Source organism: Xenopus laevis, chromosome 6L (genome assembly GCF_017654675.1).
Source record: "Xenopus laevis strain J_2021 chromosome 6L, Xenopus_laevis_v10.1, whole genome shotgun sequence".
NCBI lineage: Eukaryota > Metazoa > Chordata > Amphibia > Anura > Pipidae > Xenopus > Xenopus laevis.
In genome coordinates, this window is record NC_054381.1 from 18,411,991 (window position 1) to 18,431,620 (window position 19,630).

The following is a 19,630-nucleotide window of genomic DNA, read 5'->3' on the forward strand; positions in this document are numbered from 1 at the left end:
TCCTTAACTTTCCATAGGAAATCAAGTCACTGTTTCTTAGCTCGAAATGCTCTGTTCTTAGTGGCCGTGAAAACTGTCACATCATATCAGTGGTCCCAATACCACTGTAAAATATATTATCAAACCTTTCTTGTAACAAAATAAGACTACAGTAGATCCTTCAAAATCTGGAAACCCTAGTCAAAGGTGATCTATGCCTTCCCCTAAAAGGTCCTGTTTGTTAGCCTAATACTTTTAATAGTTCAAGTATTTTATTATTCTAATAAAATGATTTGCTTCGGGGTCTATAAATAACCTGCTCTGTTCAGTTACGGATATCAGTTTCCATGACTCTGGGATCAATTTTCATTAAGAAATTCCATTACTTCATGTTTGGGTTGTTATGTGTGAATGTTTCAGTTACTTCAGTTTTTTAAGTTATTATGACACATAATTAAGTTTAACGCTAGTTTATAATTTTTTAATATGCTTTGAATAACTGGATTAGGGCTAAAAAGAAACAATATCAAAGCGTAAAAGAAAAAAGACAGCAGAAGGATCAGTTTACAAGATGCTCATTTTTACTTTTAACATTAGCTAAATTAGGGGCTTTAGAGGGATTTTATGCAGAATACTAAGACAAAAGGGCAGATAAATGTTCTGTAAATTCTATTAAATTTAGCATAGGGCTTCTATGCAAGTACAAAAGCCCTTTGAAAGCAAAATTAGAGCCCCAGTGCCTCTCTGCTATTTGATGTTTTGGCTTACCTCTTCCCTTATGTGAGTGGACTAATAAAAGAGGAACCACAGAAGTGTAATAAAATTATGTAATACAAGTTGCAAAGTTTGTACTGGGTCTCCGGGCCCATCAGAACCATCTCTCTAACATGTGAAGTGATATGGACATGACTAGGGGTTGAAGAGGGCCGCCCTAAAGGGTGTGGGTTATGAGATAATGGGGATTTTAGTCTTGGAAGGTCCATGAGGGAAGTGGAGCAGTGTAGGAATAGAGAAAGCAGAGGTTAAGTAGCCATTGCACCTGGTTAGCAGATGGAGCAGTCAGCCACCCACAACAAAGTTATGAGGTTCAAGAAGTATGATAGTTAGTAATATGTATGTTTATGTTTGCTGTTAATTACAGTATACATGGTAATAAAACAAGAGGTGGTCTTTCCACCCAAAGTACTTTGTATCAGTGCATTGCTGGGAAGGGAATCAAAAATATGTGTGAGGAGGGGGGCATTTACAGAGTCTCCACAAGTCAAGTAACCCATAGCAATCAATCAGAAACATTTACTAAATAACATCTGAGTTGAGATCTGGTGCCTTTAATACTCAACATCAACCTAATGGAAGAAGAAGTAGAAAAAACATATAATTTTCACTGGGTATTCTGGAAAACCGCACTAAGTACATCCCCTGTCCAATCTTATCTACGAATCAGTGGATGTTAAAATACACTCTTTCAGGTAAGGTCTCATTTTCCATCTCTTTTGTTTTGAACTCGAAGGAAACAGTTCAATAAGGAGTACAATTATTTTTAGCCTTTTTTACAGATCATTATAAAATACACCCATTTAACTGGCACCTCTACAAGTGCTCTTTAACGTTAGTAATAGAGGCAAAAAGGAGTGTGAGGTTTACTGACATTGAAAGAATATTTGATCAGCTGTATACTTGATATAAGAGAAACATGACCATTTCATAGCAACTCAGCCACTTTCTTGACTTCTGTTCAAACCGTAACATTGATATTCTGAGAAGCTCTGCACTGCTGGGTTTTTGGAAGACAATAATACAATGGTCCCAAACCAATTATTTGTGGATCCTGTTGCACAAGTGAGCAGGGAAAGACTGTAATTTAAAGTGCCATCATCACTGGAAACTGAAAATGATCAATTACTCTATACAGCTAGTGATGGGCGAATTTGTCCCGGGTGAATTCCTGAATTTACATTGAATTTCACAAAACGAATCTGCGAAACGCATTGAAGTCAAAGGGCGTCAAAATAGTTTGGATGCACGTAAATTTTGAAGCCCATGAAAATTTTTATAGGTACGCCTATTTTGTCCAAATGCATTAAAGTCAATGGGCGTCCGAATAATTTTGACATAGGACAATTTTTACATATTCCAGTCTTCAGTTGCTTAGTGCTAACCAAGGGGAAAACTCTTAAGCTGGCCATAGACGCAAAGATCTGATCGTGCGAATCTAGGATTCGTACGATTTTCTAACCGAGTCTGGAGAGTCCCGACATTTTTCGTCCGGCGGAGATCGGTCGTTTGGTCGATCGGACAGGTTAGAAAATTTCTGTCGGCTGCCGATAATATCTCTGCATGTATTGCCGATCGTAAGATTTTCAGTGGGAGACTGTCACTAGCTTTGGTTGGACATAGATATCGTATGATTGCTGTCAGGGGCAGAACATTGCTTTTCTGTTCTTTAACTAATCTGACTGGTAAGACTTTGATCTGAATGGTTAGTGGCGGGTTGGGAGATGGGAAAGTCCGATCATACGATGATTCGTACGATCGGATCTTTGCATCTATGGCCAGCTTTATGCTTCACATGGACTCTCTGTACAGTATTATTGTACAGTATTAATGTAAAGATAATATTTAATCTAGGGATACACCGAATCCACTATTTTGGATTTGGCCGAACCCCCGAATCCTTTGCTAAAGATTCAGCCGAATACCAAACCGAACCCTAATTTGCATATGCAAATTAGGAGTGGGAAGGGGAAAACATTTTTTACTTCCTTGTTTTTTGACAAAAAGTCACACAATTTCCCTCCCCGCCCCAAGTTTGCTTATGCAAATTAGGATTGGCATTTGGTTCAGTTTTTGACTGATTTTTCTGACCGTGCAGAATTCAGGCCCAATGCCACACTGATTGAGCTGTCGAACATTCTCAGGAACCTATGATTAAGATCAGGTCTCTTATAGTAGAAGAACTGTGGAAACTCTTTTTGATTTTCAATATGTTATAATGTGCTCTGTGCTGCTGCTTAATAGGTTTTTGTACAGACTCAATTATCATGCATAATGAATGCAAAAAAACCAATGAAATTCTCTCTCTCTCTCTTCTTACAGTTTAGCAGCATTTTAATGATTATCTATTAGTCTTGAATGTTTTGCATGGAACCCAAGCACAATTAATTAAGATATTTGAAGGGAGGATATTTGTGTTTGCAATCAAAATAATGTCTTCTTGTCAGGTTGTTTAAAAATATTGTAAAAAAAGAAATCTCATTATATTGGTGTTGTATTGTTCTTTCAAGATGAATTGATGGTACAGAATGCAAAAACACTACTAAAATGTGCATAGGGCAGTATAAGAAAAACATCCTTTTTAGGACCCAAGGGATATTTTGGGGTAGATTCACTAAAGGACGAAGTGGCTAATGCTAGTGACAATTCGCCAGCGTTATCATCCTCAGGGACATTGCCTATTCACTAACAGACTCAGGTGCCAACTCGCTAGTGTTCGTTTGCACTCTATCGCCAGGGGACTTTTTGTTACTCCGCAAATTCAGTAAAGTGAGGATTTTACTGAACGTTACCTCTTTCGCCAGATTTGACTTCGCCACCTCAGACCAGGCGAAGTGCTTAAAAGAAGCTAGATCTTCCTCAATCTTCATATCCTGTGTGCCGAAAATGCATTAAAGTTCACAAAATGCTGGCGACTTTTCCTTTTTTTAAGTGGGATTGCTTGCAAAAGTCCTACCATAAACTTTTTTTGGGTAACCGGTTTTCTCCAGACACTTCATAAGATATTGAACATTCATTTTACAGTGGCCTTATGCATAGGGCATTATATTAACTCTCTTGTCTTTATTAAGGTTCCCTGGACATTTTTAATAAAAAGTGGTAACTTCAAGCATTTGCACCAACATTTATAATAAAGACTTCCATACAACTTTAAATTACCCACCCTATGCAAATTGATCTAAGCACAAGCTCACTAGTGAATTTGCTCTAGGCACAAACGAACTCTAGTGCAACTTCGCTATCAAATGCTCACACTGCCAAAGTAACGCTAGCGAAAAGTCACCAGCGTTCAGTGCCCAGGACGAAACTTCGCATATTAGTGAATTGGTGTAGTCGTATTGCGTTTGCACCTGACTAAGTGGTGTGAGGTGTGCGAAACTGGCGCTGGCGAAAATTCACCCATTAGTAAATCTACCCTTTTGAGTGTAGTTTATGCAACTGTGGAGCTAGAAAAAAGTCCTGTTTTATCCTCAACTAAATAAACTGTGATATACTCACTCTCATACTCTTTAGGACAGCAGTTTTCAATTTAAGTCTCATTTGAAGGTCTAACCTCTGTCCGGGTGTCACGGTCGGCACCCAACCCCAGAACAAAAGCCATGCACCCTGGTCTCGGCTCATGGTTCACCTGTAGTGTGACAGCCGTTGGCCTCGGGAGGAGCCCTCAGCTACTTGGATGCCACCAGGACTTAAACGAGAGATGCAAGGCTAGAGGTTTTGGATAAGAAGAGACTGTTAGCAAAGTCTTTGGGCAGAAGGTCGTGGTACAAGGTGTAAGATAGAATTGTAGTTGGAACTGGCCGGGTCGAGGCAGGCAGAAAGTAAGCGTAAACAAATCAGGCCAGGTCTGGGCAGGCAGCATTCAAGATGAGGTCAGGCAGGCAAGGGTCAAAACCGGGAGATTAATCAGAAGGATATAGCAGAAGAGGTAGTCAAAATTCAGGCAATGGGTCAGGATACAGAGGTCAGAATCGTCAGGAACAGGCAGGGGTCACAACAGATCATCATAATCAAGCTCAGAATCCAGAATAGCAAAAGCTAAAGGCACCAGGAACACACCTATAACGGGCAATGAGAAAACCTGCTTTGTGGCTTTAAATAATTCAAATTTTGCGCCACTGCACGCTGACGTCACACCCCAGCGCGCATGCACAATTAAAACAGGAAGCGGCCCAGAGGAGCGGCGACGAGGCGGGCGTCCCCTGTAGACCTCCTCCCACTAGACCACCAGGGTAAGTCTTCACACCGGGAGCCTCTTGAAGGTCCAACCAAAGGCACAACCAAAAAAAAGGTCCAACCAAAGACCAGAGCCTCCCTTGGCTGTAGGGATATAGGATTGATATATCAATCATTTAGTCATAATTTCAGCAAAAACATAATCACCTCAAATCCCACCTAACTAAATTTCAAGATTATGGGTATATCTAGGTGGAGATCAAAAAGGCGATCTGTTCAGTTCTCACCCAGACTGGCCTTCAGGCTAAACCCCCCCCTTCACTGCTCCAAGATCCCCTGGGGGGGGCAGACCCCAGGATTTGGGAATCGCTACTTTAGGATGAGACTGATGTGTACCATAAAATATTCAAGCTGAAAAATGTCTAAAATTTCTAAATTGTTAAAAATGTTTAACCAGCCAATTTATTTTGCTGATAGTATCTAGAGATGTCGCGAACTGTTCGCCGGCGAACTTGTTCGCGCGAACATCGGGTGTTCGCGCTCGCCGGAAGTTCGCGAACGTCGCGCGACGTTCGCCATTTTGGGTTCGCCATTGTTGGCGCTTTTTTTTGCCCTCTCACCCCAGACCAGCAGGTACATGGCAGCCAATCAGGAAGCTCTCCCCTGGACCACTCCCCTTCCCTATAAAAACCGAAGCCCTGCAGCGTTTTTTCACTCTGCCTGTGTGTGCTGAAGAGATAGTGTAGGGAGAGAGCTGCTGCCTGTTAGTGATTTCAGGGACAGTTGAAAGTTTGCTGGCTAGTAATCGTTTTGATACTGCTCTGTTATTGGAGGGACAGAAGTCTGCAGGGGTTTGAGGGACATTTAAGCTTAGGTAGCTTTGCTGGCTAGTAATCTACCTTCTACTGCAGTGCTCTGTATGTAGCTGCAGTGGGCAGCTGTCCTGCTTCTGATCTCATCTGCTGACTGCTGCAATAACAGTAGTCCTTGTAAGGACTGCTTTTATTTATTTTTTTGTTGTTTTACTACTACTACTACTACTACTATAAGAGCCCAGTGCTATTAGTCTAGCAGTGTTGGGGAGTGGGACTGGTGTGCTAATCTGCTGCTCCTAGTAGTTCAGCAGCACCAACTTTAATTTTTTTTTTTAATATTCATTTTTTTTTTATTTTACTTTTTTTTATTTTACTACCGCTGTAGTAGTGTATAAGTTGACCTTTTAGGCATTATTTGCCCTGTAGGCATTTTTTGCCCAGTGTGTTATTCAACCAACTGCCATCTAGCTGTGTGACCTTGTTCACATTCTGTCTAAATATCCATAATATTACCGTCTCCAGAAAAACACCGGAGTGACTTTTTTCAAGCAGCCATAATATATTTTACGTAATCCGTATCCATCGCTGTAGTAGTGTATAAGTTGACCTTTTAGGCATTATTTGCCCTGTAGGCATTTTTTGCCCAGTGTGTTATTCAACCAACTGCCATCTAGCTGTGTGACCTTGTTCACATTCTGTCTAAAATACGTTGACTCAACGTATATGGCAAAAAATTACTATTTTCAGCATTTATATGGCATATTTTTTCTGGCAACTGTGCTTCAGTGGCTGCGACCAAAAAAACTGGGCAAACAATGCCTACAAGGTCAACGTATGGCAAAAAATGACTATTTTCAGCATTTATATGGCATATTTTTTCTGGCAACTGTGCTTCAGTGGCTGCGTCCAAAAAAACTGGGCAAACAATGCCTACAAGGTCAACGTATGGCAGTTGTTTAAAGAGAACAGTAGATTACTAGCCAGCAAAGCTACCTAAGCTAAAATGTCCCTCAAATCCCTGCAGACTTCTGTCCCTCCAATACAGAGCAGTATCAAGCAGATTACTAGCCAGCAAACTTACTATCATCTGTCCCTGAAATCACTAACAGCTCTCCCCCTACACTATCTCTTCCAAGCACACACAGGCAGATTTTTCAGATACATTTTTGCCCTTGATCCCCCTCTGGCATGCCACTGTCCAGGTCGTTGCACCCTTTAAACAACTTTAAAATCATTTTTCTGGCCAGAAATGTCTTTTTTAGATGTTAAAGTTCGCCTTCCCATTGAAGTCTATGGGGTTCGCGAACCGTTCGCGAACCGCTCGCATTTTTGCGCAAGTTCGCGAATATGTTCGCGAACTTTTTTTCCGACGTTCGCTACATCCCTAATAGTATCCCTTTAATCTGTCTATACATCCATTTTTTAAGGGTTACTGGGAAGATTCAGAGGGGAAAACCATGGGTTCCATGTCAAGTTTCAGTCAACATTAGACAGTGATGAGAAATATATTCTATGAAAATTGATATACAAGCCTATTCTTTGTGACATTATATCCCTATTATATCCCATTAATTATATCTAAGCTCAATATTGTACAATTTTAGTTCGTATCTCATTCAGATATTGTGTTTTTTTAGAAGGATATTTATGCAAAATTCAGCAGTCACTGAATGTGTTTTTCATACCTTCCCTTCTGTAATGTATTCAATTATTCATTGTCTCTCATCCATCTAACTCCTACTTTATTGTATCCAGTGTTGTGTTAAGTTGCCTTGCACAGAAGAGTTAAATAGGTAGCGTGCGCATCCCACTGTAGTCGGAACGATAATGCATCACTAATAATGACAATGCCTATGTCTTGAGGTCGGAAGGGCTTTGAAAAACTAGTCATCCGCTACTCCATGCTACATTTGAAGAGATAATATTGTTTCTCTTGAAGGTTATTCTGCTTTCAAACAGACAAAACTTTTAGAAAAACACAAGCCACCTTCTAAAATAAACACCACTTACTATTTTGAGCTTCAGCCATGTTTTTCTTTCTTTTTTTTTCTTAACAATATAAAACATGACTGGCAAAACCTAACAAGCATCTGAAGAACATTATTGTACCAGCCACAAAGGGTGGAGGTATTACAGGGTTAGAGAGAAGAATAACAATTCAGCAAGGCTTGAACTTTTGGGAACTTTGCAGGCTTACCCTGGATACTAGTTATAAAATCTGAAGCAGAAACATTTTACTACTGTCATGTGTTAAAAAATGCCACAATGCAGATGTGTTCATATTACAGTTGTATCTCCTTACTTCTATTCATTGTCTTTGCAGATGTGGGGCATGTTCCGGATTGTCTGAATGTATAGTAGGGATGCACCAAATCCACTATTTAGTTTGGCCAAATCCCGAATTCTTTGTGAAAGAATCAGCTGAATACTGAACCGAATCTGAACCCTAATTTGCTTATATAAATTAGGGGGATAGGGGGGAAAGAGAAAGAAAACATTTTTTACCTGTTTGTGTGATGAAAAGCCATGTGATTTTTTTTTTATTCAATTCGGTCATTCACTTGGATTTGACCAAATCCATATCTGGCTGGAAACTGCCAAATCTTGGCCAAATCCAGGCCAAATCCTGAACCAAATCCTATATTTGCTGCATCACCACAATATAGTGTATCAAAAATGTTATTTGCTTCTTTGGTTTCATAATATCTAGCTGGTAACTTCACCCTACCTGACCTTCTGGTGGGGCTTTCAGGAGTACATTTAGGACAGCAGGTAAGAATTTAGCCAAACCTTATCCCAACAGGCTAGGCCCTCCACTAACTGCTTTTCACTTTCTGAATTGGCTTCTCCACAACTAAGGAAACTCTGGCTTAAGGATTTACAGAAAATAGGCGGAGAATGTAGGGTATAATTTACTATACCAAATACATATAGTTTCCATACAAGCTTTTTAAACACTTAACTCTTTTAAACAAAACAGGAGTCTTTCTTCCTGAATGTGCCTAGTTATATTTCCCAATCAGCTGTAGCTGAACAAATCCTATTTATTTTGCATTTCATCAACAGTTATTAATAGACACCTATGAATGGCTGCGATAGAATTCTACTTTGATTAAATCTAAAATGCACGTCAAGCTGAGAGGGGTTATGCATCTAATAATGATACACGAGTCTATAAGACCCTAGCCTGCTGGGAGTTAATCAAAAGGCAAAGGAAACCTGGTTAAATAACCCTTACAAAAAACAGCAGTAACCCTACAAGAAAGAAGTCTTTGACAAACTTACTAAATACATAGGATTTGTAAAAGTCATACCCAAGATCAGGCTGGCTGGCAGCTTTTAAATTTTACTCCTCTGACTTTGAGCCTTTTCAGATGAGAAAGAAGGACGATTTAATTTGTAAACCAATGATAGCATGAAATGGAGATAGAACCCAGTTCTCCGGCTCAAACACAGTTTAATGATTATTTGCCAAAGCGTTTTACTGTCATATTCTCATTCCCTTTACAAATTTATTTTTCTTCAAAATGTTTCAACAATAAAGATTACATTGAAAGCATCTCTATTACAAATGTTTAAATTTAAATGAGCACATGACATTTTTTGCAACAAACAAATAAACCTAGGGGGCTTAAAGTTAAAGAAAAAGACCATAGGCAGAAGCTCATTTGACAGACATATACTGTATATATATACCATTCACCAACATCAGCCAAGGGTATTGTACAGTTAATCTAACTGGTAAATCCTGACAGATTACCAATGTATAATACATCATTCCCTTGGTTTAATACCTGCCTACATTTCTACTAAAAAATGTAAAGCATTGTGTTAGCTATGGTTTGCTCTTATACATTTTGGAATACCTGTAATATTCCCTTTAAAATGCACCATTGGGATTTAGCACATTACTTCTTGTATCTATGTGGAAGTACTGAGGTTAGGCACAAACACTTTCCATATGGAATTTTGTGTGCCATAATTAGAATATGTGTCCAAAAGAGAATGAAAGCCATTTACTACATATAACTTGAGCTGGAGAGGCCTTACATACTGCCCTTTTGCCCGTACATTAATAAAAGGCAGAGTTGCATATCAGAGCTGGTGGCTGCAATCTTTTTCTGCTTGAAATCAGTGGTTACAACAAGGACAGTTGAAGTCAAGGCCAAATAGTTTTAACTGTGCATGCTCCTGGCCTCTAGAGATAATGGAAAATGAAGTTAGGCAGCCAGGGAAGATGGCTATCAACCATGATGCTCTACTCTGCATTTAATTTGCATGTACAGACAAATGGGGCAGTCTTGTTTAATGTTGTTCTGGAAGGGGGAGGGAAGCCTCTGCAAGGGACCAAAGCTATTTAAATGGGGTATGTTATTCTTTACATCCAGGACCCTAATCTTTCTTCAGCTAAAGCCACCCTTTGATCATTTCTACTGGTTACCACCTTAGCTCATAACAAGATCATAGATTAAAAGGCACCATTCAAAAACAAGCACCTGCTTTAAGGCCACTGAGAGCAACATCCAAGGAGTTGGTGAGCAACATGTTGCTCACAAGCTACTGGTTGGGGATCACCGATTTAAAGCTTTATATATAGGAATTTTTAAAGAGATTCTTTACACAATTTTACACATTTTTGGGCTAAACTTTAAACTCTTATAAATATGCCCCTAAGAGTACAAATCAATATTATGCTGGCTTGTTAAGAAAATATTAAAAAGAACTGTCGTCAATTATGTGGTTTTAGGGACTCATAAAGCTTGTTCCAAAGAAAACGCCACACCGCAGAGCAGCATTATGTATTGTACTTGCTTTAACTTGACAAATGATGCAATTTAAAATGGCTGATGTGCCTGTCATTATTGCGGGGAGGAATCAGTCACTTAATAAAAGAAAAATGAAGAATAATAATAATGCAAAATCCAGAATAAGCCCCTGAGAAGATTGCTGCAGCAAACATTTCCGGACCATTAATAGCACACTAAGGCAACTGGACCGGGAAGAAGGATTACTGCACCAGCATTCTACTGTCTGTGATTAGATAGGTGATTCCAACGAAGATTTGAATTCTGAGACTTACTGTCGCACTTCAGCAAAGTGATATAAAAAAAATTTCATTAAAGAGGAAACTTTTTGACAGCTTCAATAAATCACATCAGATCAAACGAGCCCAGAAACAGTCTTCTGATGGCCATAAAAGCTTTATATATGTTTTCAAAAGTAATATTATTTTGTTCTTTTACCGATTTAGATGTTGTATGGGCTTAAAGGGACAATGGTCACAATCTAAAGGCTTTATATGTGCCTGAAACAATATCTAATATTTAATAAGACTGGAATTGTGTTGAACAAAGGGACTTTCGTTGGAAATAAGTTGTGATATTTTTTTCTGCTTGCAAGGAAAGTGTCCACTTATTTTCTAAAACCCTTTCAAATGGGCAGACACAATGGGATGTTAGATATGCATTTCATGTACGAATGATTCAAGATCAAAGAACCTCTATGGCAGAGACTATGGTGGACATTGAAAGTATTGTTTCTATTTTTACTGATGATACTAATTTGTGCATAACTATATGTTCCATGCACAATGTTGCCACTTTGCAGAGCAATTTCACTAATTTGGAAAACTGGGCAGAAAACTGCTAAATGAGGTTTAGTGTTGGTAAGTGCAAAGTTATAACATAAATGTGAGTTATGTATTGTGAAGGATCTGGGGATTTCTGTGGATAACAAATTGTGTAATTCTAGGCAGTGCCATTCAATGGCTACTAAAGTAAATAAAGTACTGTCTTGTATAAAATAGGTCATTCACATTGGTCCCTGGTAAGGCCTCACTTTGAGTATGTAGTGCTGTTATGGGCTTCAGTCCGGATATCAATGAGCTGGAGAGAGTGCAGATATGTGCACCTAAACTGGTAACAGGGATAGAACTATAAAGGTAGACTAGGTATGGTTTGTTTTCTCTGGAGGAGAGGAGCTTGAGGGGGGACATGATTCCCCTTTGCAAATACATATTAGTATAATATTATTTACAGTGTCTTGGATTTCTTGAACAAGCATAATATCCAAGGCTATTGGGATCTTAACGGGGCACATTTACTTAGCTCGAGTGAAGGAATAGAATAAAAAAAACTTTGAATTTCGAATGTTTTTTTGGCTACTTTGACCATCGAATTGGCTACTTCGACCTTCGACTACAACTTCGACTTTGAATCGAACGATTCGAACTAAAAATCGTTCGACTATTCGACCATTCGATAATCTAAGTACTGTCTCTTTAAAAAAAAGCTTCAACCCCCTACTTCGCCACCTAAAACCTACCGAGGTGCAATGTTAGCCTATGGGTAAGGTCCCCATAGGCTTTCTTAGCTTTTTTTAGTCTAAGAAAAATCGTTCGATCGATGGATTAAAATCCTTCAAATCGGTCGATCGTTCGAACTAATTGCGGTAAATCCTTCGACTCGATATTCGAAGTCAAAGGATTTACTTTCGGCAGTTGAATATCGAGGGTTAATTAACCCTCGATATTCGACCCTATGTAAATCTGCCCCTACAGTTAGTACAGGTATTGGTATAGTTTATACTGTATATGTAAGGGTATAGATAGATTTGTCTAAATATGTGTATATATGGGGTTCATGGGATTGAAATTGATGGACTTCCATTTTAACCCAACTCAATATTTGGCTCAAATGACTCAGCATGCTGCCATGTCACTCCATTTAAATGGATCATTATTTCATGATATTACATGTTGTGCTCCATCTGATCTTCCCTTTTCAATTCAATTTCTAATGGAAATATTATGGGAGAAGGCCTTATGAAGGGTAGAGTAGCATACCAGAAGGAGGCACTGACCGTATCACGTTGAGTAGAAAACTCAGCAGCGAGGGAAAGGGCTTTGCAGAGCAAGTTCAATCCTGTGGTCAAACTTGCATTATTTTGTATGAACTTTATGGTTCACAACTGGACACGTGTAAACCCTGTTCATAGCATGCAAGTGATGAAGTGGATGTGATGATTGTGCCAGTTTGGTCCACTGTAAAGGTTGTGGAATCACAATGTCCACACTAGGCCACAGTTCATGCTGCAAAGTTCAAACATATAAGCCTCACCGAAGATGGAGGGCACTTCACTGGTTTCTTTGACCATGGTTGGCCACCCTACTGTGGGTCACCCAGTCTATGGTAGGTCATCCTGCTGTAAATACTGTTGATCCTAATCTGATATCTGGTGTCTTTGATACTGGTATGTCTCTGGAGTTTAACCTTTTGTGTGCCTTGCTGTGAACTTTTGCATGCCATTACTTGCCTGTTAACCCCACTTCTGCTAGAGACACATTTCCTGCTTTGTGTGCCTGCCCCTGCTGCAATAAAGCTTGTTTCCGGTTTCTGCTTCTTCTGCTACAAGGTTCCTGCCACACACCTAATAAGTTTTAATGTCATAGGACAGTTTAATTATCATCATTGAAAGGGTAGTTTGTGTACTGCAACAGCTGGTAGGAAATGCTTGCAGTTTGATCCCTTAAGTCTGCTGCTACTAAATTGTGAGTGAGTGATGTGTCTTAAATTGCACACAAGACCCCTTGGGCTGGGTTGCTGACATGTCAGGGAGTCCAAAGAATTGGGTTTGATGGTACAATACTTATTTATGTTTAAGCGAGTTTATGTGGAGGCAGGGCTTTATTTAGCTCTGGTGCCACCCTAAGCACCACACCTTTGTGCACCCCAAGTTGCGGAAGTGATGTCACACGCATGGTTCCGTAGTCTCCTCTCCATGATGAATGCTATGTACAAGGTAAGACTCTGGTTATGGCTGGGGAGAGGTTTTTATTTGCTTTTAAAAATTAATCTAGCATATAGGCGCCCTCGGTTGTCTATATTTAAATACGTCCCTGCATGGTGGTTCACTAGGGGGTTGTGCCTGTTCCCATTCATTTAGTTGTGTGATCAGATCGCAACATGAGTTCACTCCCCCCCTCATTTTCTTAGTGTGGTGAATGTTGTCCCCATCTTATGGTCAGATCTGCTGACTGACCTGACAGTTTAAAGAAAATATCAGAAGGTGAAGATGAAAGTCTTCTACTGATGCTTTGAAAAGTACAAAGAAGAGTCATTTGATCATTTATCTGCTCTATTCTAAGCAGAGCAACATCATGTTCTTTAGAATTTTTTTCTGTCAGGCCAGTTGACCCGACCAACTGATGGTGTTGTAGTTTCCATTTCTTTATTATAGAAAATATATAAAACAATAACAATATAATTTGCAAAGTGCTCATAAGAGAACTCTGAAAATGTATAAATTAATTCATTTTGAGGGTTTACATTTCCTTAATTTTCATTTTGCAATTTTGAGGAGTGTTTCAGCTTGACAATAAAATGCCACAAATAGCTGTATGTCTCAATTGTTATAAGTAAGAAAACTTAACGTGAAAGTGACAAATAAATCCCTTTCACAAGATTCTTTCCTACTAAAAGCAGAACATCAGGCATGTTAATCAGAGGCATTCAAGACAGTGCAAGTATATTAGAGGAATCCATTTTGTGACCTATTATCGCAATGCTTTATACTTTTCCCTATAGCACAAAGCGTCTTTTAATAAAATGGAAATAGCAATAAGGGAATTTGATGGACATTGCTTGGAGATCAATTCTAAAAATAGCGAGGAACAAGAAAAAAAAAAAGAGTTTCAGGCCTTAGAGAGCAATGAAGACAGGTAAGGCACAGAACTACTCAGCCTCCAGCAAGGTGTAAGCAAGGGCATCACAAAGGGATGACAGATAGTGAAGCTGCAGAAGGAGAATGGGTGGCTGGAAAAATACAGCTCTGGAATACTTTTAGCGTGATATGTTTATAATATAATGTATACTGCCCTAACAATGGCCCTAAACGGGCCTCTAAACCTTGTTTTAAGGGACAGAATGCTATATTTTTATAACCAAATCCCACTAGATTGTACGTTTTTAGGAGGACAGGAAAAAAAACGTTTGGACGGTGGATAAACTGATGATTAGTTGGCCAAGACAGATGAAAAACCTAAAGAACAAGGTATATGTCACATTCTGTCACTGAGGACAGATAGGAAGAAGGGAGCCTGTATACTGGATAACCCGGTGTACAACCATAAATAGGAGAACGGAGTTCGGAAGGCATAGAAAAATAAAGATTTATTGAAAAATGGTGCAAAACAGTAACTAGTGAATAAACATGTTACGATTGGTATACCGAACCTAGAACAAACCCCAAGGTCCTGGTCAAGGCTTTCTCTTCCAACTTTAGCAACCACCTTTGGCTTCGGGAGGAGCCCTGCGCTACTCGGGTGCCGCCAGGTCTTAATATGACAGGACCAAGGGAAGAGTTCTAGGCAAGCAAGGGAACTGCATGTTATACTGAATGGGAGAACCAGGAACTTACCACAAACAGCAATCTTCCAGCACACGTTATATGTATTTTCTTCTGGGGGGTGCACGTAAAAGATGTGTTCACCTTCACATACCTTATAGCTCAAAGTCAAAAGATAGCAGCAGTCCCATCTTGTAAAGATAAAACCACCTTTATTATTTCATACGGCAACTCCAACAAAGTTTCAAACCATCCAGGTCCTTTCTTATCCTGACTTTGTCAGCTTGAGAAAGGACCTGGATGCTCTGAAACGTTGCTGGAGTTGCTGTATGAAATAATAAAAGCAGTTTTATCTTTGCAAGATGGGAGTACTGCTATCTTTTGACTTAGAACCAGGAACATGGTCGGGGTCACAGGCCAGGTCAATATACCAGATGAGCAGAACAGATCAATGACAGGAGACGATAGCATAATTAAAGTCACAATCGGGATCAGTTTACCAAATGGAGAGCGCAGTACAAAAGAGGAGGCAGAAGCGTAATCGGTCACAGGTCGGGTCAAAATACCAGAGACTTGGAACGCGGAACAAGGCAAAGAACAAGGTTTCACAGGCTAGATTTGGCTGTGGAGCTTATTGATCAAGCAACCAGGAGTTGCTTGTAACAGGCTTATAAAAGGGGCAAGATTGTTAATTGACAACAGATGAATTTAATAAGGAAGGTGGGGCAAGACAGCAACAGAGAGAGATAGCATAAGTCCATCATAATAACAAACCCACACTGACTTTAAGGGACCCCAGTGGCTCAGAAGAAGGGTGCAGTTATATTCAACAAATAGACAAGAGTTTGATTCCTGACAGTCTATAAATCTTTTGAGCCTGTGTATGTTTTGCTCCACTGGGGCAGGAACTAATGGGAATGGTGAATAAATTATTATAATTATTAGTATTAATAACATATATTTTTAGAGTGCCAACATATTGCGCAGCACTGTACAATAAATCATCATCATCATCATCATTATTGTATTATTGTATTTATACAAAGAAATCACAGGAATTACACATAGTTACATACATAATGACCAGTACCAGTGCAAAAGGTGAGGAAGGCCCTGTGCAAATGATTTTACAATCTAAAGGGGAATTTACAGAATAATCTCGGTAAATCACTGAAGAATATGTTGGGGCTATAAAAATAAAGTGAAATGATTGTCAGGAACTCTCAGATTTCAAATGATGTCACTTCAAAGCATCACTACAAAAAACCTCAATACCATGAAAAGAACTATATATTTCTGTAAAATATAAAATGATAAACGTTATAATACTACTACTAATAATAATAGTAATAATAATTTTTATAAAATATTTATAAAATTGCTTTTGGGCTCCTGTTTAAAATATGTTGATAATTATCTCACAAGATGAGAGCATTTCTAGCTAATATAGATTTCATAGAATAGAAGGCATTGTCAAATGGAACTTGAAACATTGTTGGCCTTGTTGGAAGTTTTTGTCCAGCCATAGGGAGGACATCTACACATGGTGGACTTGATTATTGGTATTAGACTTGGGTGCATACGGTTGGGGGTAATGTAATAGTTTGTAAAAACATCCTCTTCCTCCTCTTTATACAGAGTCAGCATTTATACTTATATATAGATGCTGTTATCCGGAAACCCATTATCAAGAAAGCTCCGAATTATGGAATGGCCATCTACTATTGACTCCATTTTATCCAAATAATACAAATTTTTGCAAATTGTTTCCTTTTTCTCTGAAATAATAAAACAGTATCTTGTACTTGATCCCAACTAAGATATAATTAATTCTTATTGGAGACAAAACCAGCCTATTGGGTTTGTTTAATGTTTAAAATAATTTCTAGCAGATAAATTACAGAAAGATCTGTTATCCAGGTCCCAAGCATTCTGGATAACAGGTCACTTACCTTTATTAAACTAAACCCCATCATAATCTAAAAGCCAGATAAGATGGCAGCATCAAAGGTTAATGGTATCAATAATAACGTATTTTGGAATAAGTCCTCTGATAAGATATTTAACTATAAAATTATATGCAATCTTAATTACTAAATTATTTACACCCCCAAGGTATATATATTGATATAGAAGTGTAAGAAACTTACTTAAACTGTCTTCATCATCCGCACTTGTTCCGCCAGGGCTTATATATTTGAAAGGTACGATCAAAGTTGACAGCATGCTGATTTTTTCTGAAAGAAAAAGATTTTTTTTAATTTAAAACCTGATTTTCTTTTTGATTTTCGGCCCTATTGTCTTGCATGAATTAAAATTTCTTTAATTTCTGTGATTTGTGCACAAGTAAAAAATTCTGCCGCAAGAAAATAATATTGCTATCTACATTCATTTAATACTTCACTCTTATTAATACACTGTATCTTAACTGATTCTGCTGAGAAAGGCCTGAATAAAGAATGGTACTCTGCAAATACATTAACAAAAAAAAAAAAAAAAAAAAAAAAAGACACAATAGAAAGACATTTGAATGATACTGGGTCTTTGAAACTGCTGTCCAATGTACTTAATGAAGCAGAAAGAGCAGCTCCTTTATCAGGCAAGGGTTGTTTGTTACTGCTACAAGGGGAGAGAAATTTAGGACACAGTTAGGCAGGGGGGTTGGGTAAGGTCAGGAAATGAATAATGGGACGATATGCTGACAAACTGAACTCCAAACTGCTATTTTGGTCACCAGAAATGTGAGTTTAAAGGGATACTGTCATGGAAAACATGTTTTCTTTCAAATGCATTAGTTAATAGTGCTGCTCTGCACTGAATCCAATTTTCAAAAGAGCAAACAGATTTTGTTTTATTCAATTTTGAAATCTGACATGGGGCTAGACATATTGTCAATTTCCCAGCTGCCCCCAGTCATGTGACTTGTACTCTGATAACCTTCAATCGCTCTTTACTGCTGTACTGCAAGTTGGAGTGATATCACTCCCTCCCTTACCCCCCAGCAGCCTAACAACAGAACAATGGGAAGGTAACGAGTTAGCAGCTTCCTAACACACGATAACAGCTCCCTAGTAGATATAAGAACAACACTCATAAATAAAAGCCATGTCCCACTAAGACTGATTCAATTAAGTAGGAGAAAAAACAGCCTGCCAGAAAGTAATTCCATCCTAAAGTGCAGGCACAAGTCACATGACTGGGGGCAGCTGGGAAACTGGCAAAATGTCTAGCCCCATGTCAGATTTCAAAATTGATTATAAAAAAATCTGTTTGCTCTTTTGAGAAATGGATTTCAGTGCAGAATTGTGCTGGATCAGCACTATTAACTGATGTGTTTTGGAAAAACATGTTTTTCCATGACAGTATCCCTGTCGGGATCCCTGACAGTAGAGGGAGAGAGAGAGAGATTTTCCTAGGATCTGCTTAAAAGATCTGGTACTTACACAAACAATGGAATGCTGGAATATTTGTCAGAGAATGTTACTCTTTAGCATCAATACTTTATTTAGAATGGATGGCTCAGGGTAATTGGTACACTATTTGAGATTTGGTCACAATGATGAGTAAATAGCAGGAAAGAGTGGGTCTCTGAATATATTATTTAGGATAAGAGGAATAGGTGTGACTAGGTGGGCTTGGTGAGAGTTGTCGGTGTGAGTTTTATTGTGTTGAAATGGAAACTGGGTGACAGTTAATGTCTAGTTCAAAGTAGGTGACACATTTAGGAGTGGGAGGCTGGTGTATGATAATGAGTAACTGTCTTGTAATGAACTGTAATGAAAAATTTTTTTGGAGTGGATGGTTGAACGAAAGTGTCTGTCTTTAATGATAGTGGATAATTCTCAGAGTACGTGACTTGGTGTGAGTGGATTGTAAAGCTCAGTAAGACAGGCATAAAAGTTGCCATTCAGAGGTAGATACATGGGTGAGTTGAAATATATGTGTAGGAATAGATGGTTGGAACCCACTCACAAAAGGTAAGACTGAGTTATTGAATATAGTTGAGGACCTTATTGGAATTCTCAGATAGGTAGAACATTTGGATGGGTCGTATGAGTGCATGGGTGAAAGCAGATAACGTTGTTAGAGTTAATGAATAGCTAAAATGAGCTAAAAGAGATGGTTGGGTTTGTTTACAAACCAATGTGCACCATGCTAAAATGGACTCAAGTCCGTGTGCATTTTGATACTATTCATTTAACGATCTTGCATATAGGCACACACCTTCACTTATACATAGTTGAACTGAGGGCCTGATTGTCCTCCTGACCCTAAGGAAGAATGAAATGGACATTGGGGAACGCTGGGTATGGTGGTAGCTCCAGGCTCAATCCAAACAATTACATGCCAATGCCATTTTAATGCTGCACTCCAATACCTGGTTTGTGCAATTGCGTTAAGTTTGATGCATGCACCTAAAGGTGACCATACACGGGCAGATTTAAGCTGCCTATATTGGTCTTTTAGACCGATTTATCAGCTCATCTGCCGATGTATGGGGTGTTCCGAGGGGGCCTTTCTGATCAATATCTGGCTAGTTG

At 38.9% G+C, this 19,630-nt stretch overlaps 1 protein-coding gene across 1 annotated transcript in view; it reads right to left on the minus strand.

The window, feature by feature from the left end:
- Nucleotides 1-19,630, minus strand: part of adarb2.L (adenosine deaminase, RNA-specific, B2 (inactive) L homeolog) — a 415,479-nt gene that overhangs the window by 124,999 nt on the left and 270,850 nt on the right. Inside the window, exon 2 of the mRNA XM_041565811.1 lies at nt 17,240-17,326. Within this exon, the coding sequence (XP_041421745.1) occupies nt 17,240-17,326 (87 nt within the window). The remainder of the gene's footprint in view (nt 1-17,239; nt 17,327-19,630) is intronic.